This window comes from Daldinia caldariorum (assembly GCF_022478825.1).
Source record: "Daldinia caldariorum strain CBS 122874 unplaced genomic scaffold F4812scaffold_1, whole genome shotgun sequence".
Classification (NCBI taxonomy): Eukaryota; Fungi; Ascomycota; class Sordariomycetes; order Xylariales; family Hypoxylaceae; genus Daldinia; species Daldinia caldariorum.
Genome location: NW_025953037.1, coordinates 2,203,714 through 2,228,413, shown reverse-complemented (window position 1 = coordinate 2,228,413; position 24,700 = coordinate 2,203,714). Strand labels below are relative to the sequence as shown.

Below are 24,700 nucleotides of genomic sequence, written 5' to 3'. Positions count from 1 at the left end.
TACGGGAAGACGAAGCAAGTTACTTTACTTCACTTACTTCACACCAGTAATACCTACCTTAACGAATCGAGCTCGGTACTTATTTATCATCCTGAATATCCTTGAAGCTACCTTATGTTAGGTTAGGTTAGGTACTTACTCGAAAGAGAGATAGCAATATAACGCTTACACAACGGCCATGTCCATCTCCGACGAAAACCACCACCCGGAAGCGCCGCACCATTTCCCGCTCGCAGGCGGTGCCGATGACGGGTGGTCGACCGAGGACGAAGCTACGGCGACGTGCTACTGCGGCGGCGTGCAGCTGTCTTTCGTAAGTCCCACGCCTCATATGTAAGGCACCTACACCTAACCTACCTGTACCTACCTAACCTTAGGTAGGTAGATACATACCTAAGGTTAGGTAGGAGGTATACATCGTAAATACAAACAACGACAAACCCTCATCTAACAAACGACCAAAAAAAAAAGCCAACCCGCGGACCGGGCCTGGTCGACGTGTTCGTATGCAACTGCTTCGACTGCCGGAAGATCACGGCGTCGATGTTCGCGACGGGCATCATCGTCCGGGACGCGTGCGTTCGGCACCTGCGCGGGAGGGAGATGCTCAAGACGTACGCGCAGGAGAAGACTATTGCTTCGGGACATCGGTGCGTGTCTAATTCATACATCCGTACATACATACAATCCTATGCCCATGTCCCCTACCTACCTGCATCTCTCCTAGTACCTACCTAACCACTCACTCACTGACTGACTGGCTTATCTGCCACACACAGCGTGACCAACCACTTCTGCAGCACGTGCGGCTCCCTCATGTACCGCACGAGCACGGGGCTCCCGGGCCACAGCGCGCTGCGGCTAGGCACGGTGGACGACGTCGCGCTGCACGAGACGCGGCTGAAGCCCCGCGTCGAGCAGTACGTCAAGGACCGGGTCGGCTGGCTGCGGGGGGCGGAGGGCGCGAGGCAGGTGTTGGGGAGCGCGTATTCTTGATGGGCTATTGCATGCATGTGCCCTGAGAGACGGGATGAGTACCTAGGTTAGGTAGGTTAGGTACCTACCTGGTATTGGCATTTTAAAGGTCGGAAGTCTACACTGTAGGTCCTGTGGAGGGGGAAGGATGGTGGAAGGATTAGCTTGAGCTCGATGGGAGAGAGATGTAAGGGATGAGTGGTTGATAGGTATTATAGAAAGGGAAGAGGAATATTGATGAAATATAATGAGATGAGATGAGATGAAAAATAAATGAAAAGAAGAGACAGGAATATAAGATTGCCATAAGAACCAAAGGTCGCTTCGCTGCCCCCCAATGCAGGTTCGTATGGAAATATCGATATTGGAATAGTAGGGATTTATTTATTTGGCTTTTATTTCAGTCTGTCTGGTACTAATGCAAGAACCCGTTGGCTTTTGAGACATTTTCATGCATCTTCTCTTATAGAGACGAAACTCGTCTGTCTCAGAGTCATTCAGGCCGTAATTTGAGACGCGACGTAAGAATACAACTACTATATCAATAGTTAATAGTGCTTTTCAATGATATACCTAGCAGGATCAAGCAGCCACGACAAGTCCATAATTCAACTCATCTTCATTAGTTATTACCTTAGGTACCTACCTTACCTACCTAATATAATAACTCTTGCATGGTGGGCAATAACGCCTCACCTTCTACCCGCCGCCACCAGCTAGCGACGATCCAGTTATCCGAATGACCAGAGAAACTTAGTACTAACAACAGTCGATCCAGAAAGCCGAACGTGGTCCGTAAATGGGCCGATATATATTTCTATCCGCATAATATTATAACATAATAGAAGACCAACGGAAGCGATGTTGTAGGTTAGGTAATGTTGAGTCACGGATCGTATGAGAATGAAATAATAAAATAGAAAATAGACAGAGTTGGCCGGAGATGCAGAATTCCTCGGGAAGTCTTGTTAGCGGACGTTGGATCACAGTTAGAAAAAAAAAAAAAAAAAACGACTGTTGAGGCGCCGCCGTCTTTCTCCGCGGCGATCGGGTTCCCGTTGATTGGCCAATCGTGTTGCCTTATCGAAAGTTGTTCCCCCCCTTTTTTGGGCTGGTGTCAGGGGACGTCGATCCACACCAGTTTCGATGGCTCCATCTAACCTAACATACATACATACATACCTACACACCTCATACACTAGGTGGGTAGGTAGGTAGCTACATATACCAGCGTGTGTTAATTAGTACAAGTTGATTAGTCGCATAACCGTCCGCTAAGCTCAACACAGCAGAGCGTATAGGTTAGGTATACTATTATGTAGAATCCTACCAGAGCCACGCCGATATCTTCCATGGGGTATATCCAAGTTAGCTGGTCCAAAAGAAATACTAGCTACCTGTAAGATAGACTAGAAATATTAGGTACCTATCCAATGGGAACCTGGGGAATCTTGGTTCTAGTCAGCTTTCTTGCCTATCGCTGATAGGTTCGGAGATGCACGTATCTCACTTGGGAAGCCCATATAAGGTATATACCCTATACTAAGTTATGTAGGCATAGAGGTGATTCAGATTTCTATTTTGTTGTTGGCCAGCCCGCTCGTTTTTTTCTCCTCTGAGTTTTATAGTTCATAGTTTTTCTTTCTCTCTCTCCGTCGTCTCTCTTATATACTACTTACTTCACTGCATAATAATACTTTACGCCATCTTGGAAGACATCAATCCAATCTGTTAGGAAACGTCTTGACGTATTGTGACACGGCACATGTAATCAGAGTCGGAGTTGTGACGTAGTGGTCGACGAACCGAACCCGTTCTGTCCTCTTTCCAAGATGGCCGTCGACAAGAGGAAAACTATAGTTGTTGTCGGGTTGGGAATGGTCGGCATAGCCTTTATGTGAGGAAGAAAAAAACACTTCTGCTTCATCACGATTCGATACCGTACCGTTGTCAGATTTGCTAATTAGTCTAAACCTTATAGAGAGAAACTCCTGAAGCTCGACGCTAGAAATCGCGAATACGATGTTATCGTCATTGGCGAAGAACCCCACCTCGCATATAATCGAGTCGGGCTCACGAGCTTCTTCAGTCACCGGAAGGTTGAGAACTTGTATCTCAACCCGAAAGAATGGGTGAGTTTTCTAACTAAGGATATGGGTTATATTATAGGTAGCCTTAGACGTATTACTTACCTCTCAGTTCAGTATGCGCTGCAGGCCCCGGACAACAAGTTAAGTTATCACTTGAATACCCTGGTCACCGGCGTCGATTCTACACACAAGACGGTGTCTTGCGCCAACGGCGACGTGGTCTCGTACGATATTCTGGTCCTGGCAACTGGTTCCGACGCCGTTCTCCCAAGGCACACTCCTGGCCACGACGCCAATGGGGTCTTCGTCTACCGGACCATCGAAGACTTGGAAAAGCTCATCGCCTTCGGGGAGTCTCGCAAAGGGACAGTCGGGGCCGTGGTGGGCGGTGGCTTGCTAGGGCTCGAGGCGGCAAACGCCATGATGGACCTGAAATGCTACGAGAAAGTAAAACTAATCGAGAGGAACCGATGGGTTCTCAGTAGGCAGCTGGATGCTGATGCGGGCAACTTGGTCGTCGAAAAAGTTGCAGCGTTAGGCCTTGAAATATTGCTAAGCAAGAGGGTGGGAAGGATAAACACAGACGATCAAAACAATGTCATCGGTGTCGTGTTCGAGGATGGCGGGCAGATGGACTGTTCCACCGTTTGCTTTGCTATCGGCGTGCGGCCGCGGGATGACTTGGCAAGAAGCGCAGGTATCCAGTGTGCTGATAGGGGTGGTGGAATCCTCGTGAATGACGATTTAAGTACGAGTGTTCCGGATATCTACGCCATCGGAGAATGCGCCAGCTGGAAGAACCAGACGTTCGGTCTCATCGCCCCGGGTGTCGAGATGGCGGATGTGCTGTCCTTCAACCTCACACAAGCCAAGCTTCATCAACCAAGAACTTTCAAGCGACCCGACCTAAGCACAAAGCTCAAGCTGCTCGGAGTTGATGTGGCTAGTTTTGGTGACTTCTTCGCCGACCGGGATGGTCCCAGCTTTTTACCGGCGAAGGCGGCGAAGAAAAAGACGACGGACGACCAGAGCGTCGTTAAGACGGTTGTCAGCGGGCCTCCTCCCCCACCAGTCAAGGCTCTCATCTATAAGGACCCTTTCGCCCAGGTATATAAGAAATACTTGTTTACAACCGACGGGAAGTATCTGCTTGGCGGCATGATGATTGGAGACACCAGCGATTATATCAAGCTAGTGCCGATGGTCAAGAACCAGAAAGAGCTTACTATACCTCCTGCTGAGCTTATCTTGGGCGCTAAGAAAGAAGGCGACGATGGTGCCGACGATCTCGATGATGATACCCAAGTCTGCTCTTGCCACAACGTCACAAAAGGGGATATAGTCAAAAGCGTCAAGGACGGCACGTGTAAAACCGTGGGAGATGTTAAGGCTTGTACTAAGGCTGGTACGGGTTGCGGTGGTTGCATGCCTCTCGTCACAAGCATCTTCACTAAAACCATGACGGATATGGGCGCCGAGGTAACGAACTACCTATGTGCGCATTTCAACTATTCTCGCGCGGACCTATATAATATTATCATGGTGAAGAGGCTAAAGACTCTTCCCGAGGTGATGCGAGAGGCAGGAAACGACAAGGACTCGGACGGCTGTGAAGCCTGCAAGCCCGTCATAGCAAGCATCTTCGCGTCGTTATGGAACAAGCATGTCATGGACAAGACGACGCATGGTTTGCAAGACACTAATGACAGATTCCTGGGTAACATCCAGCGGAACGGCACCTTCTCGGTTGTTCCCCGCGTTTCCGCTGGCGAGATCACGCCGGATAAACTGATCATCATCGGCGAAGTTGCCAAGAAATATAACCTATATACGAAGATTACCGGCGGGCAACGTATCGACATGTTCGGGGCGAAGAAACAGGATTTGCTTGACATCTGGACAAGACTGATAGAGGGCGGAATGGAGAGCGGACATGCCTACGCCAAGTCACTACGCACTGTTAAAAGCTGCGTTGGAACGACCTGGTGTAGATTTGGGGTAGGAGATAGTGTTGGCATGGCGGTGCGCATAGAGGAGAGGTATAAGAGTATACGTAGTCCGCATAAGATAAAAGGGGGTGTTAGCGGTTGTGTGCGCGAGTGCGCCGAGGCCCAGAACAAAGAGTAAGTACCATCATATAAGCTAGGAGCCGACCTTGGAAGGCAGGTTATGCTAATGGTTCGACAGCTTTGGACTTATCGCTACAGAAAAGGGGTTTAATATCTTCGTAGCGGGCAATGGTGGTGCGAAACCCAAGCATTCTGAGCTCCTTGCCAAGGATGTCCCGCCGTCGGAAGTCATACCAATTCTAGATCGGTATCTAATGTTCTACATACGCACGGCAGATAAGCTACAGCGTACGGCGAGATGGCTGGAAAACCTACCTGGCGGTTTACGATACTTGAAAGAAGTCGTATTAGAGGACAAGTTGGGCATCTGCGCTTCGCTTGAAGCTCAGATGCAAGAGCTGGTAGATTCGTTCTTCGACGAATGGGCCGAGGCCGTGCAGAATCCGATTATTGCTGCCAAGTTCAAGCAGTTCGCTAACACGGACGAAACGGTCGAGACAGTGGAGACGGAGAAGGACCGCGACCAAACACGCCCCGTGTACTGGCCCAAAGACGCTGCAGCTGAGGACTTTGCCGGCCTGAAGAACCGTTGGTCATCCACGGCCTGGCAGCCCGTTATCGAAGCTAACTACTTTGCTGGTGCCGACGCCACGCCCAACGGTATCAGCGCAAATATTAAGCGAGGCGACACGCAGCTCGCACTCTGGCGCGTTAGGGGGAAGTATTACGCGACACAACAAATGTGTCCTCATAAGCGGTCCTTCGTGCTGTCGGACGGTCTTATCGGACAAGACGTCTCCCCTCCGTCACCCCCACCATCACCACCATCATCACCATCATCATCATCCCTGTCGCCTGATTCCACTACTAGCACTAAGAAAGAGCCATGCAGTGATCCCAAGGCGCCGTGGGTCTCATGCCCGTTCCACAAGCGCAACTTCGACCTCAGCTCCGGGGCGTGCCGTAACGACTCTTCCCTGTCTATTGCCACATTTGACGTGGAGGAACGTGCCGACGGCATGGTGTACCTTAAGTTACCACCCGTCGAGGAGCTAGACGCGGTGCTGGGAACAGCGCGGTGGATGGTGAGAAAAGAAGACGGGGGCTCAGGCCAGTTCGGCGAGCTGGATCGCCGGATTGGGTTTAAGGGGCGCCGAGGGAAGAGGCCAGCAACAACGGCTGGTGCAGAATTGTCGATGCGGAAACCCGTGGAAGTGTTGCCGAGTGGTGGGGGTTGTGGTGCTGCACCGGAATGGTAGTTATTGCCATTCATCTTATATTTGTATATCTCATTTAGCCATGTATAGCCTATGGGGAGCATCTTTGGATATGTGGCCAAGACAATATCATCTGAAGTTTATAGCATGTTCTTTGGCTACTTTAGGGACGTCGAATTGTATCGTAACGTTCGTTGTATGACCAAACGTTCGATCTATAGAGCAGCTTCCAGCTGTAGGACGGGGCTGAAACAGGGCCAACGCTAAGACACGAAGGATGGCCGTGGCCTCTGTTCCGTCGCCCAAAATTGCTGTTTACAGTGTCGGGTGCAGCGTAGTACTGAGATATGTATGATAGTTGTCTATTCTAAACATTAGAAGATTTCGATTAGGTGTAAGGAAGAAGCTTGGACCTGGCTACCTCAGGTAAGTTCATCGCAAATCGAAGTGATTATAATTGAAGTGGCGTCCCCTTTGTTTCTAGAACACAAGAGGAACTGCTTCCACGGGATTGGTTTCAAAAACCGTGTAGGTATATGAGGCTATGGGGTAACGAATGCACTGGTCCTCCTCATCCTTCTAGAAGGAATCCTCACGATCCTATTTGTCATGTTTGGGATTAGCTTCGCGTCATCCACGGTGGAACAATACGGAGACTTCGGACGGAATATCAGGATGGTATTGAATCAGGAGAGTAAATGGTAGCATCTGCTATATATAGAGTGGCTTTCCTTTACTTTAGACTCCGTGGTACGGCATGGCCGATTGAGTGACAATCTGAAATTACTCAACACGTGGCTGTTGACTTTTAATATCCTGTTCGCCACGAGGAGAACTTAGCCGAGCAACCGTGCGATCCATGCCCATGAGCACAAGCACAAGCACGAGCACGAGACCCAATGCTGCTAATGCTGCCAATGTTCCTTAATCCGGTGCGTGGGTGGTCCTAAAGGGATATACGAAACGTCACTTATCACTCTGACGAACCGGGTTGAGTCTGATAACTTTCTAAGCTTCCCAAGTTAGTATACGGACTGACGGACAAGATACAGGCAGGAAGCTGAAAGTTGTTCTTTTTTACGGCTGATCGGAGCTTAGCTCATTCTACATCTGTTGGCTAAAAGTGATGTGCATGGATACGGGGTTTTGAGATAACATTCTAGAATGGTTCCATGTCGTGGTGTCTTGGTGTCTTGGTAGCTTTACGATTGTTTCAAATAGATTCCCTCTTCGCGATAATCGGGTATGTAAAGCGTAAAATTATCTGAACCCCGGATACGAAATAGAGAATAACTGTAACTACTATAATGTGTAAAACCAAGGGAATTCTGAAAATGGTAGATGAAGATAGTTATTTCATTTCTTGAAGTGAGAGGAAATCTTACGAGGCTTATAGGATCATGTTGAAATAAATTAAGTGGTTAGTTCTGTATATGTTCAATAAACAGTATTATGTGATACACTATTGATTTTGTTATGATGAGAATCGCAAGGTGCGAAAAAGTAGTGGAAGAAAATGGGATAAGGGGGGTGGGTTGGAGGGCAGTAGGACAGGGGGGAAAAGGTGGGCTAGCCACACCCACAGCATACAAGGAAGTCACAAAGAATGGGATATTTCCAGGCTGAAACATGGTAACATGGTTCAACATCACGACCTTACCCATTAAGGCTAAGTCAAGATGCATGTACTTTATTACTTCGTGGCAAGTGCTTGGCCTCAACTTCAAGATGAACCGTGGACATTTGAAGGTGGAGCTTGGAAAGCCTCAGATTCGATTCTACCATAGGTACCTAGGTACGGACGCACGAGGTGTAGCACATGGAAAAGCCCGCAGCTGAGCGGCATGGATCCTGCCATGATCTAAAAGACCCCATAAAAGCCGAGGTTTCTCTTATGTGAGTTATTACAGGTACCTTACTTGCAGGCACAGAGGCAGTCGTGACTTGACCTAGCAGCTTACCACCTAATGTAAATAGAGTAACTGCAGGTATTATAGTGCAAGTCCGGTCCCCTAATTAACCTGCACTAGCTGCCTGACTTGATATTAAGTACCTACCTAGGTACCTTACCAGAAATTGTCCTAGGCCAATCGGTATTTTAGGAGGTATCATAGTACTGAAATCCCCTTATACTGCGATACGACGCAGTGCCGTACTGGTACTTGCGAGTCCACATCCTGTCCTTTGTTCTGTCCCGTGCCGTACCAATTATCAATGGTTGATGGTACATACATGGAGTACCCTACATGCAAGGAAGTAAGGTTACCTATTGCAGGTGCTTTTCTTTCTTTCTTTACTCTCTTCATACACTGACACTAAACGCTAACGCTAACGCTAACGCTAACACTGACACTGACACTGACGCTGACACTGACATTGACACTGACATTGGTATTGGAACCAGATACCAAATAGGGACCTTCCAATCAGCTACATTACAAGGTAAGGTACCCAGGTTATTGTCTCCCTCTTCTTTCTCTTCCTCCTCTTCCTTATGATTGTTACATGCATATCTAGGTACATGCATACATGCATACGTACATAACATAGCATTATTAGACCTTTTATTATTTCCATTGTCACCACTTACAACTTCTTCCCTTCGGGTCCTAGCGCTGATTATTATTGCTTTTTCCTCCATTGCAACTGGTCTTCTTTTCTATCATTACTTACTACTTACTTATTACTCATTACTAGGTAACTACCGCTTTCATAATCAGCTAACTAACTAATTATAACAATAACTTGTCTAGTTTGGTCAGGCTGAGAAAGAGACGAGAGATACATTTGAAAAGGAAAAAGAAGAAAAAAAGGACATTCATTCATAACCTAGTAGGGATCTAAAGAGTGGATCTCCCTGACCTCCTGACATTCTCTCATACACTATTCTCCCAATCATTATTTTTATTCTCCTTGCGCTTAATAAACTGGCCTATTTTTCTTGGTCTTTTCCAATCGCCTATGATTAAATTCTTAAATCGTCATCCGTTCACCGTCTCCCCCGCGGCTGAAAACGAGTAGAATTGTGGAAGCCGGGAGTCGATACCCCCAAGTTTCCCCCATGGGTAATAGTCAAGGCAAGCCCGTTGATCTCAACGGCGAAGGTATGGCTTTATTTCTTTTTTTTTTTTCTCCTTCGCCCCGATTCGCGAAGGGGGCCTGGACTCTCTACCCGGTCGTTGTCTCGGAAGCACCCTTTACCGTATCTATATCAAATAGCTAACCGAGTACCATCTTTTATTCCCTAGTGAGCCTAAACCATTTCCGATTATTACGAGTCGTCGGTCGCGGTGCCTTCGGTAAAGTACGAATAGTCGAGAGGAAAGACACCGGCTTATCCTTTGCCCTGAAATACATTCGTAAAGATGAGGGTGCGTCGACTTCCACTAAACCTTCACTCGTAATATGTATCACAATAACGAGAGAGTCGATGGATGTTAATATTATTCTGCCTCCCTAGTCGTACGGTCTGAAAGCGTCCGAAATATCATACGAGAACGACGCATGCTCGAGCATGTGAACCACCCTTTTATCTGTAACTTGCGCTATAGTTTCCAAGATATCGAGTATATGTACGCATAAATTACTACCCTCAACGCCAGGCCGGCCTTCTCTAATCCGACTTACAATATAATAGGTACCTTGTAGTCGATTTAATGAGCGGAGGCGACCTGCGTTTCCACATCTCGAGGAAGGCCTTCACGGAAGACGCCGTGCGTTTCTGGATAGCGGAGCTGGGGTGTGCGCTCAGATATATACACAATCAAAACATAATACATCGAGACGTTAAGCCGGACAACGTGTTACTGGATGCTGATGGCCATGTTCACTTGACAGACTTCGTGAGTCGCCCTCACTTTTTACTCTACTATTCACAGCATCTAACAACATGTTATCTAGAACGTTGCTTCGGACGTAATACCCGGCAAGGTCCTCACAAGCAAATCGGGGACGCTAGCGTATCTTGCCCCCGAAGTCTATGCAGGCAAGGGCTACGATGTAAGGGCTGATTGGTGGTCGCTCGGGGTACTTTTCTATGAATGTATCTACAATAAGGTACGGGCATCCATCCCTTCTTTTTTTTTTCTCACCCGAAACTCGTCGACCGAATTATATGTTTATTGTGATTATAGCGGCCATTTGAAGGCAATTCGGAAGCTACGTTAACGAACGTCATTCTTGCTGCGAACCCCAAATTCCCCGTCACTCAACCTCCAGTCTCACTGCCATGTTTGTACGCCATCGGTGCTGCTCTAAATCCGAACCCCGACAAGAGGCTCGGTCACACCTGGCAAAGCTTCATAAAGGAGTCCTTCTTTCAGTGTATCGATTTTGAGGCTTTGGAACGGAAAGAGTTAGAGCCTGTGTTTATCCCATCATCAGAAAAGACCAACTTTGATGCTACCTACGACCTTGAAGAATTGCTATTAGAGGAAGCCCCACTAGAAGCGAGGGCGCGGCGTCAAAAACCTAGAGAGAAATTAAAGGATGACGCTACTGAGAAAGAAATTCGTGAAGAGGAGCTGTACCGTACCATCGAGCGGGAATTTCAGCCGTTCGACTACACTGTGGCAGCTTATAAAAAGTGAGTACACCCTCCCGTCATTTGTTTGTCCTATTCGCTAACCGTAGATCAGAATTACGGCACAGCAGGCGGGAGGAACCGGAGAAAATAGTTCTGTTCCGAGCCCAGCCACTGAAGAACCTCGAGCCATCAGTACGGACGAGGTCAAACCAGCTCCAACCAACAATAAGGCTCCACAGCAATTGTATCAGTCGTCATCTGTACAAAACAGGCCCCCATCAGAGAAGAGTTTTACGACGAGCGGTAGCCGGGCACCCAAATCCGCACCACGGCCCCCAGCTCCGCTCGCGTCATATCACCGCACATACAGCAAGAGCGTTTCGCAATCCTCGGGTTTACAAGTCAAATCGCCCAGCGGTGGCATATCTGTTACGCTAGAAGATACAGGCAGTTGGTCAGACCTGGCTCGTCGGGATGCGACGTTGCCAGCCGATGCTAGTGTTACCAACGACGAAAAGTCATCCGGGGGCGGCGGCGGCGTCTTTGGGCTTTTTGGCCGAAAGAAGAGGGGCCATAGTCCAAAGCCAAAAGAGAGAGGAGTTCTGGGTAAAGAGGGGGCACGACAAGTAGTTGGTTGATATCATTTCCGCACTGCATATCATTAAGTGCATCGGCGTCTTCTGGAACTGGGAATAGGTCACTAGGACTCATGTGAGTCTTATTACTGCGCAATGTCCTCCTTTGATCGTGAGGAGAAATCTTTTACGATGGATGGCATGTCAGCTAAGCTGAGCGGCGTTTTTTTGGAGTCTTTCGACAACACCGGCGAACCAAATTGACTCATCGATTCGGCGGATTGTAATATCTCCAGCAGTCCCGATGTTTGCAGATACCAAGTGTCGCGAATAGAAACGAGCAACCAGCCTCGTTCAAGGGAAAATCTGTGTCGAAATTTCTTTTCAAGGGAATCGATACAAGTTTAACCAACCCCTTTTCAATACCCACCCGACGAGCCCCTTTAAGCGAGCTCAGCCTAGGCCATACTATAACTCGGAGCTATTGCCCGGGGGCCGTTTATTGTCTTTGGGAGTTAGTTTAGAACTCCAGACGGTTCTATCCGCATGATTAATCGAAGCCAGCGCAGCATTTACAATATACATGAGGCACCCTCCACTTGAAGACCTCGGAATGAAACAAGTTACGACATTTTTGAAGTGAATCCCAGTTTACGGCAGTCACCACTAAGAGTAATAGTCTACGAGCAAGACAATGATAGGTGCATATTTGGGTAGTAGCGAGTGCACAAACAGGTCGATTAGTGTTCTATAATGGTAGAGAATGGGATCGGGTGGTCTACGCTTGATATGTAGCGAACATGAAATATACATAATTGTAGACAATATACCTATCCTTGATATACGATCAGCCATGTACCCCGGGACAGTCTAAGCCTTAAGGCGAGTCTTGCAGCTAGTCCTCGACCAGATTCATATTGTGACGGGTTCACGTTGGCCAGCTAAACTGCTCTGGTTGTTCTGAAACTCCTAGCTGCTTGCGACAAGGACTAAACTCATGATATTCATGGTTGAGCCAATGAGAGGGTCAGCTCCATATGCATGGATGAGGCGTATCAGTCTTGGGTTGTGTCGATGCTAAAGCTGAACTCATGAGTAGAAGAGACTGGCTCATGACCTCGTTTGATAATTCACTGACCTAGGTAACTTAGGTACCTATCTACCTATAACTGTTAAGTCGAGGTAAATAAGTCTTGTTGGAACATTTAAGTACGAATTAGGGCACGGTTCGAGGATGGATCGCATAAGAAGTAAATACGAGTATACGCCCCTCGACCCGACGTCGCAGGACATTCGCCTGGTTACCATCTTACCGGGCAAGTTCGACGACCCCTTCCAGATCAAGATCACCCACGCCCCGCTCTTCCTCCTCCCCCCGCCCGTCCTAGAGGACAAGCCCGCCCGCTGGCCGCTGGACGCTATCTGGCGCTCGCTCCCGCAGGCGTGGAACGCCCGCGAGACCTTGGAGGGCCGCGTCGTCTTTCGTAACTACGACGCTAGGTACTCGTCCTGGGACCACCCGGACCCCGGCTTCCCGCGCGAGAGGTACGAGGTGCCCCCCGACGCCGACGGCAGGCCGAGCGTCGACTTCGAGGCCCTGTCGTATACCTGGGGGTCCCCGAAGATCAGGGAAAAGGCGATAGTGGTGATCGCGGGGGAAGCCGAGGACGCGGGTAAGAGCGGCGGCGGCGGCGGCGGCGGCGGGTTTAGTAGGGCACTGGGACGCGGCACCGGCGGCGGCGCCCAGAAGATCGGGATCCAGGGGAACCTCGCGGACGCGATGCGCCATCTCCGGTACGAGGACCGGAGCCGCGTCGTGTGGATCGACGCGCTGTGCATCAACCAGGACGACCTCGAGGAGCGCGGCGAGCAGGTCAAGCGCATGGGCCTGATATACGCGCTCGCGCGGCGGGTGGTGGCGTGGCTGGGGCCGGGGTCGGCGCGCAGCGAGCTCGCGTTCGCGCGGCTGGCGCATCTCGGCCGGCAGATCGAGCACGCGAGGGACGGGACCATGTTCGCGGCGCCGGGGTGCGCGGAGGGCATGTGGTACTCGCCGCGGACGGCGCTGCCGTGGGACGCGGACACGTGGGAGGCCGTCTTCGAGACGTGCTCGCGGGGGTGGTTCGGGCGGCTGTGGATCGTGCAGGAGATGCACCTGGGGCGGGGCGGGGCGTCGGTGCTGCAGTGCGGGCGCGGGGAGATCGCGTGGGCGCTGTTCCGGCGCGCGGTCATCTGCGTGCACGCCAAGCAGGTCGGGGTGCCGGCGAAGCTGTGGCACAAGACGCAGGAGATCAAGTTCCTGTGCGAGCACCTCGCCGACATGCCCTTCGCCGACCTGCTCAAGAACCACCACAAGCGCCCGTGCCAGGACGACCGCGACAAGGTCTACGGCCTGCTGAGCCTCGCGCCCCCCGAGATCTCGCGCCACGTCAGCCCCGACTACGGCGCGTCGCGGCTCGAGGTTTACAGGAGCGTCTTCTTCGCGCTCGTCAAGCACGAGCGACGCCTCTCGCTGCTGCCGTACAGCGGGCAGCAATACTCATCAACATCTTCTTCTTCTTCTTCCTCCTCTTCCTCATTTTTTACCTCTACTACCAAGGCGGCGACCGAAGAGTGGCCGACCTGGCTCCCGGACTGGACGCGTCTCGTGCGAGTCACGTCGCCGCACCACGTCGGGTTCTGCGCGAGCGGGGCGTCCAGCTGCTCGGGGGCGAAGTACGTGGGCCCAGGGCGACTGCAAGTAGCCGCATTGTACTTCGCGAGCACCTCGGGCGTGGGCGCCAAGCTCGCGGTGTCGGACTTCGCGGACTTCCGGCGGGCGGGCAAGAAGCTGGGGCTCGACCGGGAGAGGGGGGCCGCGGCGCCGTACCCGTCCCGTGGGACGTACCGCGACGCGTGGCTGGAGACGCTGGCCCTGGGGCGGGTTGAGGACAGGCACTACGGGATCGGGTGTCCTAGCCTGGAGAGCCTGGCGGCGATGGTGGCGGCGCCGGAGGGGACGGTGTCCAAGGAGGAGAAGGCGTTGTCAGACGGGTGGAAGATATGGACGACGGGAAGGATTGACGGGTGTTATCTGTTCAGTACGCAGAACGGGTATGTGGGCATGATAAATGGGGAGCCGCAGCAAGGTGAGTTGAATTTAATTAATGCCTACCTAATGTCTTGAAAAGCTTAGGTACCTGGCACCTAACCTAAGACATTGTTGTTGGTGATATATGGATTCATGGATATATGGGCGACTAACTTAAGGGGCTATCCGTTCATGATTCAGGCGACGAGATCTTCGTAGTGCTTGGGTGTAATATGCCTATGCTTCTGAGGCCGACGGCGAGTGGTGAATACGAGGTTATTGGCGATTGCTACGGTGAGTGCTTCATATTTCAAAGATTTTCTACGCTTACCCCCCGGATGATTATGTTAGACGTAAACTTGCATTATGGTCTTATTATAATAGTTTTCTTATAACTATCATCCTATCCTATCCTCTTCTCTATATTTAACAGGATACCGACTAACTATTGCGACTCCAGTACAAGGTATTAGTAAGTGATATCTGAGTTAATCCCTATAATCCCTATTTTCCTGAACCTCCTCTTTTCTTCCAGTGCTAATCCCCCTCCTCCAGTGGACGGCGAAGCCCTATTCGGCTCGATCCCCCCTCCCTGGACAGTGCAGATAGGAGCCGACGCAGACAACCGCGTCCGAGCGTGGTACTACAACGAGGAGACCGCCGCCATATACCGAGACCACCAGCGGCTACAAGAGGTTCCGCTACCGCTCGGGTGGGAAGAAGTCAAGGAATGGGAGAGGACGCGCGCCGACCCCTTGTATTGCAGGAGATTCCACAACAAGGAGACGGGCGAGACGATTAATTGGGACCCGAGGTTGTCTCCAGAAGAGTTTAGGGGACGCGGGGTCCCGATTGAGACTATTACGCTCGTTTGATACTCTCGGTAACTCTGTAAACCGAGGACTTCTTTATGTGGTGGACTACAAAAGCTCGACTCTAGAAACATGCTTCTTATATTCGAATGGACCATGGTCGGATACCATTCGGGGAAATACCCGGTTCTGCTCAACTTGGTGGCCGAGGTTATGGATTTAGAATATTGGACATATGTTGTATACCTAGGTACCTTATATAGTCTAAACTCCAAGCTACCTAGCTACCTAACCTACGGTATATAAGAAACAGATGATAGACTTCGAGTAATGTTCAGGGTGCTATGCATTTGAAAGGCGCCGCGAGGGTATGGTTAAAGTAACCGTAACGACTCCACGGTAATAAATAAATTAAACATTCACCGGATCTACCATCCTAACGGTTCCGTAACGTATATGCTTCTATATCCTTATTTGTATTTGGTCTTCTATTATAATACCGAGCCATAGACTGAACTATAGTCCCTGCATATCTGTTTAAAAGTCATATGCTAATAATATTGTATAGAAGAATGTTTCATATAATATCAAAAGGCTAGAAGAGGTACCTGTTTTATTGTGTTAGGAGGTATATATTATGGTTTGATAACCTTGGGTACTTAATTACCTTATATGAACTCTATGTACTTATATAACAGAATTAGGTATTTCAACAGTAAATTAATGATTAAATGCAGCTGAGGAACAAGAAAAAAACTGAAGTATGCCCAGATATGCGAAGAAGCTTATACAGGGGATACCCATTAGATGTCATGGGGCGAGGAATTAATTACCTTAATTACCCCTTTACAAATCTCGCCGCTGTGCCTACCATTCACCTTGCCTGTCACCGAAATAGAAGTTAAAGACGTAGTTGAGTACCTAGGTACCTAAAGTACTATAATCCATGGTTCTGCATTATATGTTTTGGTAGAGTTGTATGTAAAGAGAGGCAAGTAACCTAGACTTTCAATCGAACCAAAATTCTGTTCACATTGGGTCTCCTGTCTCGAAAGAGATACCGCCTTATCTCCTCTCCGAGTTAGCGTAACGCAACGGTATTGATACCTTAGATAGGCGGAACAAGCAGGCAGGCAAAGGGCATACGCGTCTCTCCCGAAACGTCAAAATTCATCGATATCGTCATCATTCCCTCCTTGCCTCGTGAGACACCCCTTTCATTCCTCCCACTAACTTGTTACCCAAGATAGATAGATAGGTATAACGCTCAGTTATTGGCCTTCTACCATCACCAGAGGCTGCTATACTCGTTACCATACATGGGACATCTCATATCGTCCACCTGTTACGCATTATCCTCCCGTATCAGCGAACGTCAGAACGCACGGCCCAAGGAAACATGAAAACTAGGAAAATAAGAATAGAGAACTGGATTTCAGTGATTTTGTCCGCCTTTCTCTGTCGCAAATGCATGCAACAACTCCGGGTCCCAATAAAAAAAAAGGAAAAAGGACATGACATTCAGATAATCAATTGTTGCCTGGACATCTCGAGATTATGGCAGAATAGCTTCGCCCTCTCCTCCTGTCTCTTTCTCTCGTCGTAATCGAGGGGTATTTGGTTTACATTCCATCGCTGCCGCCGTAATCCCCGTCGCGCCGCTTGATGCTAAAACTCCTTTCCGCCGTTACCCAATGATTGGTGATGGTGATGGCACAAGAGTAGGGAGGTCCTTTTTTGAGAGCTCCCTAAGTAGCTCCCTATATTTGTATACATAGGAAGTATTTAACAGTGGCACGCGGGAACTATGCGGTACACGCCTCGGCGTCGAGGCCAAGGTATTTTGTCATAACTGCCTTGAAATCATGTTCGTCGACAACGGCACCAGAACCGCCACACTTAGCTTTCTTCTGCAGGTCCGAGCATAATCCGTCTAGATCGAGATCGCCCGACTGAACCCTGGGACACGCTTGCAACTTCTCCCTGTTACGTTGTTAGTATACATGTTTCGAATGGGCGAATCATTCATTTAATGAGTGAGAGGGATAATAAGGGGAGAAAAGGGATAGCGTACCAAATGTTATTACACGTGAGCAGCTTGCCGTTGGATGAGACTATGGTATCCTCCGACTCCTTCCTGGCATCAATTTCGGCAATTAGATTCTTTCTGGGAGTGTTATTGTTGTTACTAGATGTCGTCGGTACGTTGTATGGCGTGGTGAAATCGACATCGAAGGCATCATTGAAGAAGCTATCATCGAAAGTGGCGGTTGCTAAAATGTTGTCCTGAGGCTCCCGGTAGTCGCCGAAGAGCTGCGGATCAAACTGGCCCCCGTTCTGTTGCGACAACCAATCCATGCTAGAGAAATCCATATTGCTGAAGTTGTTGAAATCTACAAGTTGGGTTAGTTTATGAATTATGAGAACTTGAGACAGATATTAAAATATATTGGTGATACATACGAGACATAGAGTCGCTTGTCAGTGTTGGTTGTTCCTCTCCAATGGTAGTGAGGGTGTCTACCGGCTTGAATCCTACTGGTGACTGCGTCAGCGGTTCAGGAGAGGTTCCGCACGAAGAGCTAGGGCCCGTGTTCGAGTTCGCTGTTGACGAACAAGGCGAATCAGTATTAGCCCCATTCACGCTGTAATGGCAGGAGTCCAAACTAGTTCTTGATACGTTGGCGCCGAACGTACTATCGTAGGGGGACCCAGAAGACTTGGATGATACATCCTTAGATGAAGCGTCAGAGTTCTCCCGGCTCTTCGTGGAGTTGGGTGTCGCTTGATCTTTGGACTTGTCTGGTGAGTTGGCCTGACTGTTGGGGCTTTTACTAGACGAAGGCGGCGAGTAATAGACCGAATTGGAGATAGTCTTTGGCGAGTTCTGAGGGCCAGGAAGGACACCAAACTTGGGAAACTCGAATTGGAAGTTGACGTCGTTGAGATTTTGAATTGCAGCTTGACCAAAAACTGAGCTTCGTTTGGTGTTGGGAATTGAATGAGGGCTGCTTAATAGCGTCAACTTTTTCTTATACTCATTGAGTTCCATCGTCAGCTTTTCAATCTGGGCTCGCAACTGCGAGTTCTCGTTGCTCGTCGCCGCTTCTGCTTTCTCGAGCTCCTCCACCTTCGTCTCGAGGTCTTTTAGGTGCTTCTCCTTGCGCTCCCGGAATGCGCGCTGGGCAGCGCGATTTTGGGCCTTTCTCTTCTATTATATCATGTTAGAAATCTCATATTCTCTGGGGGTGCCTGGTTAACGCTTGCGACTTACCGAACTGGGCTCGTTCGTAAGTGGCTTGCGGCCGGGTTTCTTGGGTATCTTTCCCTCGCCCTCCCTCCGCTTGCCTCCTCCCTCTTCTGTGTCATCATCGTCGTCGTCATCGGGATGACTTCTCTTATCGGGACTATCGTTTTCGGGAGAACTAGATTTGGAATTTTCCTTTGGCGAAGTACCTGGCGAAGTACCTGGGAGATCTCCAATCATCTTTGCCTGACCGTCATGGGTAAAATCGAAATCGAAACTAGTGTCGGGTCCTAGGTCGTAGTCGTAGTCCAAGAAAGGACTCTCGTGAATGCCATTGGAAATGCTGTTCTGAACATCTATGTTTGGGGTACCTTGCTGGTTCTGGACAGGCGACTTCGTCGATGACTCAGGTGAGAGAGACAGTCCATTGTTCGGGCTGTTGTTACTGCCACCCGGTTGATTTGAAGTAAGAGCGCGGAAGAGCAGGTTCTGCTGCTGGGGCGTGAGGATGAAATTTTGGAGAGCTTGAGAATGAGCTGAGGCCATTGTGACAGACTTTTTTTTTTATAGAAATATATTAAGAGAGATATGATCACGACTAAAAACGGCAAAAAGGTATGAGACTGTGTAGATATGAATTGAATTCGCTGACGTCTCTCCTTAATTGGGCAGAGAACGTTCCACCACTTGAGCCGATGCTGCCACCGACGACGTGCGGAGTGGCTTGAAGTGAAGAATAGCGCAGCTTTCGCTGCGCTAGATGCTTAATGTAGTAGTTCTTCAAAGATCAGATGAGACAAACTTTGAGGAGATAGATAAGGTTTGATGTCTTGGCTATCCACGATCAGCCTCGCACGAAGTTTGTATCCGTTGTTAGATGCCTGAAAAGAAAGGACGAATATTCGCCTTCTGGGGTCTTGAGGCTGAAGATGGAGGGATGGGAAGGGATAGAATAGCGGTCTTTCTTTTTTCGTCTAGAATTCTTTCAAAGGGACTTGGGAGGTAGGGACCACCACTTGCTTACGCACACCCCCCTTCTCCTTCTAACAGGATAGGAACAGCGCGTCAATGTGAGAGGCGTATGATATGTAGGTATGGCAGTTATGTGTATGGTGTATGCAAAGAACAGAGGTGTGACGAGCGTGGATTCAGAGTACGTTCTCACGACGGAAGGAATTCGAGAGAGGGGGGCAGAAGACATGCAATTTTCCGATTTGTAAGCGTTGTATGGCCCAAATATAAGAATATGTCAAAGAAAGTCATTGTGGCGGGGAACACTTCCTCGCTCTTTGTACTCGGACTTTACTAGCGGGCCTGGCGGGCTTACCCTGTGGCTCATTACGCCCTTTGCGTTGCCTCTATGCTACGTTCACGCCATATTTTCGTCTGTTCTGTTCTTCAGACAGGTCTCTCCCTGGTTTCCCTTAGGTACCTTAGTTTCCCTGCTTCCCCTGGTACTGTCTCCACTCGAGGACGTCTCGAATCCCAAAGCGTTTCTTCGCCTTAGAAACTAGCCTGCTAGCCTACGATAGCGCTTTGCTTCGTATATACGATACTGCCGGTAGCGCGGCCTGACCTTGAACTTGGTGGAGAATGCGTATACTATGTACTTCTCACGGCTATGTATACTATATATGGTGAACTTTTCGATATGGTGTGTTGGGAACAGCAAGGAAGCGCTGCTCTTTTCGTTCCTTTTCGGCTTTGGGGTCAAGTGAGCGTTGTATGTACAATACAATACATACCTAAGGTATGTAGTGTAGTTAGTAATGCCACCTTGGCATGTGAATTTGCCAATGAGAAGATGTTGTAGTCGTTCCGTTTTGAGGTATGGAGGGTTTATTGTGGTTACTATTGTGGGACAAGGAACAACCACGGGCAGTTTGATGGAACCGAGTCACGTTGTCTTCTTCTACAACTTTCGCATACGGTACGGTAGATTGTACCTAGGTATGCGAAAAGGTACAATGCATGCATGCATTTAGCCTTTAAAGTACCTTGTAGAGGAGTCGAAGTGGTTCAAGATTCGCCATTCTTCACTGTGTGATTTAACTGAACTAACTGGCCGACTGGATGACACCCACCCTGCCACCATCGGGCGTCGGAGTAGAAATCCAATGGATCTTGGCGCCGAAGTTGACTGGGTGTGATGACTCGTTTCCAACCTGGTGCCTGGTGATCAGCATTAATACCTTCCTAAGAGGAGGTACGATATGTAAATACATAGTAGTCACCGGCCAGCCCAGACCCAAAGCAGTGGGCAGATCTGGATAGAGAAGTTCGTGGAATAAGACCTATCGACATGGAGAGAATGCTACGTATACCAGTACCGCATGTATACAGTACGGACAACAGGTAACCTTTGGCCTTTGATGCCGAGCTGAGTCGGACTGACAGCCTCACAAACCCGCCCGAGTTACTGGGTGCTGTACTGTCTGACTGTGTACGAAGTCGATGGGAACAAATTCTCTGCGAATAATTTCGTTGGGGGGGGAGGGGGGGTGAGCATTCTAGAATGAGTGCCGCTATCTTGCAGCATTCGAGCATAAGCGTATAAGCCCTAAACCCAGCTGCGTTTAGGAGTTCTTTGAAACGCATGAATTCTGATATTGAGGGTCCTACAATACTGCATCGTAGTTTGCTTGAGAAAAGCTTGTGGGGGTGGTTTCGGGATTGTATGGAAGTTGTCCATGTCCATTGCATATAAATAGACAAAAGCAAGCATTTCCGAATTTGAGCTGACCGCTAGAATAGAATCAGACCAACTAATAGGTACCTATTGCCTTAGGTAGGTAGGTAGTAATAAAACCCGGTACGTACGATTGACCGAATCATATATGCTGTTTTATTTATACTGAAGTGAGAATCATATAAGAAATGTCACTTGCGATTCTGAATATTGATGTGAGTGTGTTTAAGGTATTACTTTTAGGTATGTACTAGGTATTGGGGAAGAGGAAAAAGCCCACGTGATAGATGATGATCCTTTCATTTTGCAGTGCAGTCTTATTGACAAGCGCCCAGATGGCCTAATCAAGCAGGAGAGAAAGTAAAAAACCCCAAGGCGGTAGCTATTTCCAAGATCAAAACATCAACGCTGCAATGGTTCAACATTACCTAAGGTACTAGGTTGTACACGCCTATAATCCAACCCGTGCCTGCCGTGGCTTTATCGCGGTGAAGAACGCCTGCCATTCCCCGCATTTGTTTAAAGCTGCCCTATGTAGCTATCCGACAAGCAAGGGCTAAACCATACGGGGTAAGCAATTTCAAGGCGGGAAGGTGGGAAAGTATCTGGTGTGCTAAATATGCAGGATAGATACTTCATAAACCGTACATAGTATTCCGTACAGTATAATGATTTCGCAAAGGGGGGGAAACCAGACCGCGTAGCCTTTCAATACGTCAATCGGCAGATTGGGAACGGTCAGCCTCGTCACCTGTCAACTTCCATCATTCGACAACGACGAATAATACTTTTCTTCTTCTTTTCCTTTTTTTGATCTCAACGGCGTCCATTTCGATCCACGTCGTACCCCTCCATCTATATTGTGGAAGAGGGGGTCCTACCTGTCTGAGTTAATAGGTTCTATAGAATTTTATTTAATTCACACCTCCTGACGCCACGATGGACATCGCATACGACCACATAGCCGAAGAAGCCCTTCCAAAAAACAGTAAGGACAATGATGCCAGCAGCAGCAGCGAATCCGCAGAGTCTTCTCGGAAGAAGCCCGAACATACTCTCAATGAAGATCTTCAAGAAGCATATCGTGCCTTCTCGAGCAGTTCTTGGGGGACGTGGCTAGGAGGAACTGTCGGTAACGTTATCAAGCAGGTATGTTGATGGTTGGATTTAATAAGGCTTATCGAATAACTTAATAGTTATATTAGGGCGAGTCTGTATACAGAGAGGCACAGCAAGAGGTCACCTCCCTCGGTGTAGATGCTACCAGAAGCTTGGCAAATCTCCGTGCGAGGGCGCTCTCACTAACCACGTCGCCCACCGTTACGGAGAGGGCGCAATCCTCCGGTGATAAGGAAAAGGACCCGGAGAAGACCCCGACAACAGATAAAGCACCAGGTCCCGATGGTACGGCGAAGGATTCCGAAACCGTTATATCACGTCTGAAGGCTGAGGCCGCGAAACGCTTAAAGGATATCCAGCGTGCCGAGGATGCTGCCGATGAGGCGTTGCTTAAGTTTGGTGGAAACATCCGAGACTTCTTCCGCGACGCTATTATTGTTAAGCCTGCTTCGGGATCGGACGATTCTAAGGGGACAGCCCGCCGTTTCGAGAGTAAGGATGAATCCGGAAAGCGAGTGATTCACACTTCGAGATACGACGCGCAGCTTCATGTTCTACACACGACCGAGAAGAGTTTTACAGAAGATCCTACTGGTGCCGAATATGCTGCGTGGTCTAAGAACTTTGATGTAGAGAGCAAGACGGAGGTTATCAGTGCTGCCCTAGCTAAGTATCCGGAACTACGAGCCAACATGGAAAGGCTTGTTCCTGACAAGGTTCCCTACGCCGACTTCTGGAGGCGATACTGTTTCCTTCGGCATAGCATCGAGACAGCTGAAGCACGTCGCCGAGATCTATTGAAGGGTAAGCTGCAGTCTGTTGTTTTTTCCTATGCCTATTTAAATCTAGCTAACACATTGACATTTAGCCGCTTCTGCCGAAGAAGAAATTGGATGGGGCGAGGAATCTGATGAGGAATCAGAAGAAGAGTCGGAAGAGTCTGACGACGATTCAGCGCCGATTAAGCCTACAGAAAAGCCTGCAAGACCGGCTTCTGCCGAGTCTTCCACAACGATTCACCCGCCCCAGGCGGGTGCCACTTCGGAGAAGAATCGGTTAAAGCCATCCGAGTCTCGTAAGTCTAACGACGAGAAATCTCAACCTGATAGTGATACGAGCTACGATGTTGTAGGCGCGGCGTCCGGGAACCCGAGCCAGGCCCCCAACAGCCCCAAAGAGGCCCGGAAAGCAGGCGATAGCGATGACAGCGATGACGAGGAATGGGAGTAACTTTTACAGCTTGATCCTTGACGTATTTTCCCCTCTTCCTATTGTAATGGGCTGTCCGGATTTGGTACTCTCATAGGCGTCCTGGTCTGTTTTTTCATTGGATGGCTTCGAACGCATGATATATTTGTCCGCCTTGACGCTCTGTTTATATCATTTTAAGCATACTTCGTCCCAGACTTGCTGTGTCGGTACCTGCAATTCCACTCCCCTGGGATCTGCAGTTTAGAATTTGACATCGTATGACCGTGCTCAGCGCTTCTTTCGAGTGACTTTTGTAAAGCCATCTTCGTCTACTTCTGGGGGCGGCTTCTCTTTAGGCACTGAAACCAAGGCAGGTGCTTCATCCATCTCAACGTCATCATCCTCATCGTCGTCATCCCCATCGCTCTCCCAATCAGTCTCCTGATCTCCGGCATCCACCTCTTGAATTTTGACTGCTTTGCCCTTCGTAGCCAGCCACTTGCGCCTCAGTTCCTCAACGAATTCGAAATCACCAGCAGCGCATTGAGTACGAACTTTAATGATGCGCTCGGCGACTTCGAGCTCGGAATCGTCGTCGACGTTGGTCTCGAATTCATCCCACATCACCTGCAGCAATGTGGCTTCAACGTCCTCGGAGTCAGGATCGGCGGGTGGTTGCTTTTGACCGGGCTTGCGCGGCTTGGCGAGATCGACGAAGCTGGGAAACATATCGACAATCGCGCCGGCGAACCAATCGCGCTTATCTTCGGAATCGGGACCACCTAGTCCATTTTGTACCGCGACCGTGAGAGACAACCACATATGCAGCGAGATTGCCACTCCCTGCTCGAATTGGAGCTGCCGGGTTTCTAAAGATTTTGGTACATCGGTTAGTATTTCACCTCAAGAAAAAAAAAAAGGAGTAAGAAAAAGAGTGAGCAAGAAATAATAAATCAAAGGACATATAACATACCCGGAGAAGGGTCTGCTTGCGTCAGGTCCATCTTGCCAGACCAGAAGTCAGGATGATAGGTCGTGTGTTAAGCTGAACCCTGAATATTGAATCGGGTTTAAAATGCGATGGAGGGGCATTTCGCATTTTGGCCCCGTTGCTGATAAAC

At 49.1% G+C, this 24,700-nt stretch overlaps 8 protein-coding genes across 8 annotated transcripts; 5 read left to right on the top strand and 3 right to left on the bottom strand.

The window, feature by feature from the left end:
- Positions 1-178: 178 nt before the first annotated feature.
- F4812DRAFT_454577 (Mss4-like protein) lies at positions 179-996 on the top strand (the record flags this gene model as incomplete). Its single annotated transcript, XM_047936671.1, has 3 exons — positions 179-313; positions 472-650; positions 780-996. The coding sequence occupies 3 exons, from the start codon at positions 179-181 to the stop codon at positions 994-996; spliced, it is 531 nt and encodes a 176-aa protein (XP_047795079.1).
- A 1,512-nt stretch (positions 997-2,508) lies between these two features.
- F4812DRAFT_24496 (nitrite reductase) lies at positions 2,509-6,728 on the top strand. Its single transcript, XM_047930674.1, has 4 exons — positions 2,509-2,872; positions 2,957-3,107; positions 3,180-5,188; positions 5,253-6,728. Exons 1-4 carry the CDS (start codon positions 2,808-2,810, stop codon positions 6,391-6,393), a joined length of 3,366 nt encoding a protein of 1,121 aa, XP_047795078.1. The 5' UTR covers positions 2,509-2,807; the 3' UTR covers positions 6,394-6,728.
- Positions 6,729-9,202: 2,474 nt separating this feature from the next.
- F4812DRAFT_24344 (kinase-like protein) lies at positions 9,203-11,816 on the top strand. Its single transcript, XM_047930652.1, has 7 exons — positions 9,203-9,455; positions 9,600-9,722; positions 9,812-9,923; positions 9,989-10,193; positions 10,252-10,407; positions 10,485-10,936; positions 10,989-11,816. The coding sequence occupies exons 1-7, from the start codon at positions 9,413-9,415 to the stop codon at positions 11,512-11,514; spliced, it is 1,617 nt and encodes a 538-aa protein (XP_047795077.1). The 5' UTR covers positions 9,203-9,412; the 3' UTR covers positions 11,515-11,816.
- An 869-nt stretch (positions 11,817-12,685) lies between these two features.
- Positions 12,686-15,396, top strand: F4812DRAFT_454574 (HET-domain-containing protein; the record flags this gene model as incomplete). Its single annotated transcript, XM_047936670.1, has 4 exons — positions 12,686-14,579; positions 14,723-14,815; positions 14,982-14,993; positions 15,077-15,396. The coding sequence occupies 4 exons, from the start codon at positions 12,686-12,688 to the stop codon at positions 15,394-15,396; spliced, it is 2,319 nt and encodes a 772-aa protein (XP_047795076.1).
- A 1,642-nt stretch (positions 15,397-17,038) lies between these two features.
- On the bottom strand, positions 17,039-19,393 carry F4812DRAFT_24131 (PAP1-domain-containing protein). The gene is made up of 4 exons (XM_047930631.1): positions 18,608-19,393; positions 17,797-18,544; positions 17,408-17,726; positions 17,039-17,316 (listed from the first exon to the last, which is right to left on the bottom strand). The coding sequence occupies exons 1-4, from the start codon at positions 19,124-19,126 to the stop codon at positions 17,139-17,141; spliced, it is 1,764 nt and encodes a 587-aa protein (XP_047795075.1). The 5' UTR covers positions 19,127-19,393; the 3' UTR covers positions 17,039-17,138.
- Positions 19,394-20,515: 1,122 nt separating this feature from the next.
- On the bottom strand, positions 20,516-21,839 carry F4812DRAFT_24218 (uncharacterized protein). The gene is made up of 3 exons (XM_047930640.1): positions 21,401-21,839; positions 20,804-21,325; positions 20,516-20,745 (listed from the first exon to the last, which is right to left on the bottom strand). The coding sequence occupies exons 1-3, from the start codon at positions 21,413-21,415 to the stop codon at positions 20,638-20,640; spliced, it is 645 nt and encodes a 214-aa protein (XP_047795074.1). The 5' UTR covers positions 21,416-21,839; the 3' UTR covers positions 20,516-20,637.
- On the top strand, positions 21,763-23,743 carry F4812DRAFT_24122 (BSD-domain-containing protein). Its single transcript, XM_047930628.1, has 5 exons — positions 21,763-21,839; positions 21,900-22,418; positions 22,475-23,192; positions 23,257-23,463; positions 23,521-23,743. Exons 2-5 carry the CDS (start codon positions 22,209-22,211, stop codon positions 23,616-23,618), a joined length of 1,233 nt encoding a protein of 410 aa, XP_047795073.1. The 5' UTR covers positions 21,763-21,839; positions 21,900-22,208; the 3' UTR covers positions 23,619-23,743.
- F4812DRAFT_410151 (Pre-rRNA-processing protein TSR2-domain-containing protein) lies at positions 23,170-24,698 on the bottom strand. The gene is made up of 2 exons (XM_047932503.1): positions 24,553-24,698; positions 23,170-24,448 (listed from the first exon to the last, which is right to left on the bottom strand). Exons 1-2 carry the CDS (start codon positions 24,581-24,583, stop codon positions 23,868-23,870), a joined length of 612 nt encoding a protein of 203 aa, XP_047795072.1. The 5' UTR covers positions 24,584-24,698; the 3' UTR covers positions 23,170-23,867.
- Positions 24,699-24,700: the final 2 nt, after the last annotated feature.

What these genes read in the sequence shown, in the direction of transcription:
- F4812DRAFT_24496 (XM_047930674.1), top strand. Translation starts at nt 2,808, where the DNA reads ATGGCCGTCGACAAGAGGAAAACTATAGTTGTTGTCGGGTTGGGAATG. An exon ending in ATCTCAACCCGAAAGAATGG is followed by an intron (nt 3,108 to 3,179) that starts GTGAGTTTTCTA and finishes CTCTCAGTTCAG; the next exon opens with TATGCGCTGCAGGCCCCGGA. An exon ending in GCCGAGGCCCAGAACAAAGA is followed by an intron (nt 5,189 to 5,252) that starts GTAAGTACCATC and finishes ATGGTTCGACAG; the next exon opens with CTTTGGACTTATCGCTACAG.
- F4812DRAFT_24344 (XM_047930652.1), top strand. Translation starts at nt 9,413, where the DNA reads ATGGGTAATAGTCAAGGCAAGCCCGTTGATCTCAACGGCGAAG. An exon ending in CGTTGATCTCAACGGCGAAG is followed by an intron (nt 9,456 to 9,599) that starts GTATGGCTTTAT and finishes TTTATTCCCTAG; the next exon opens with TGAGCCTAAACCATTTCCGA. An exon ending in TTCCAAGATATCGAGTATAT is followed by an intron (nt 9,924 to 9,988) that starts GTACGCATAAAT and finishes ACAATATAATAG; the next exon opens with GTACCTTGTAGTCGATTTAA.
- F4812DRAFT_24131 (XM_047930631.1), bottom strand. Translation starts at nt 19,126, where the DNA reads ATGGCCTCAGCTCATTCTCAAGCTCTCCAAAATTTCATCCTCACGCCC. An exon ending in TTACGAACGAGCCCAGTTCG is followed by an intron (nt 18,545 to 18,607) that starts GTAAGTCGCAAG and finishes ATGATATAATAG; the next exon opens with AAGAGAAAGGCCCAAAATCG. An exon ending in CTCACGTGTAATAACATTTG is followed by an intron (nt 17,317 to 17,407) that starts GTACGCTATCCC and finishes ACAACGTAACAG; the next exon opens with GGAGAAGTTGCAAGCGTGTC.
- F4812DRAFT_24218 (XM_047930640.1), bottom strand. An exon ending in GGCTGGCCGGTGACTACTAT is followed by an intron (nt 20,746 to 20,803) that starts GTATTTACATAT and finishes ACCAGGCACCAG; the next exon opens with GTTGGAAACGAGTCATCACA.
- F4812DRAFT_24122 (XM_047930628.1), top strand. Translation starts at nt 22,209, where the DNA reads ATGGACATCGCATACGACCACATAGCCGAAGAAGCCCTTCCAAAAAAC. An exon ending in TCGGTAACGTTATCAAGCAG is followed by an intron (nt 22,419 to 22,474) that starts GTATGTTGATGG and finishes TAGTTATATTAG; the next exon opens with GGCGAGTCTGTATACAGAGA. An exon ending in TCGCCGAGATCTATTGAAGG is followed by an intron (nt 23,193 to 23,256) that starts GTAAGCTGCAGT and finishes ATTGACATTTAG; the next exon opens with CCGCTTCTGCCGAAGAAGAA.
- F4812DRAFT_410151 (XM_047932503.1), bottom strand. Translation starts at nt 24,583, where the DNA reads ATGGACCTGACGCAAGCAGACCCTTCTCCGG. An exon ending in GCAAGCAGACCCTTCTCCGG is followed by an intron (nt 24,449 to 24,552) that starts GTATGTTATATG and finishes CAAAATCTTTAG; the next exon opens with AAACCCGGCAGCTCCAATTC.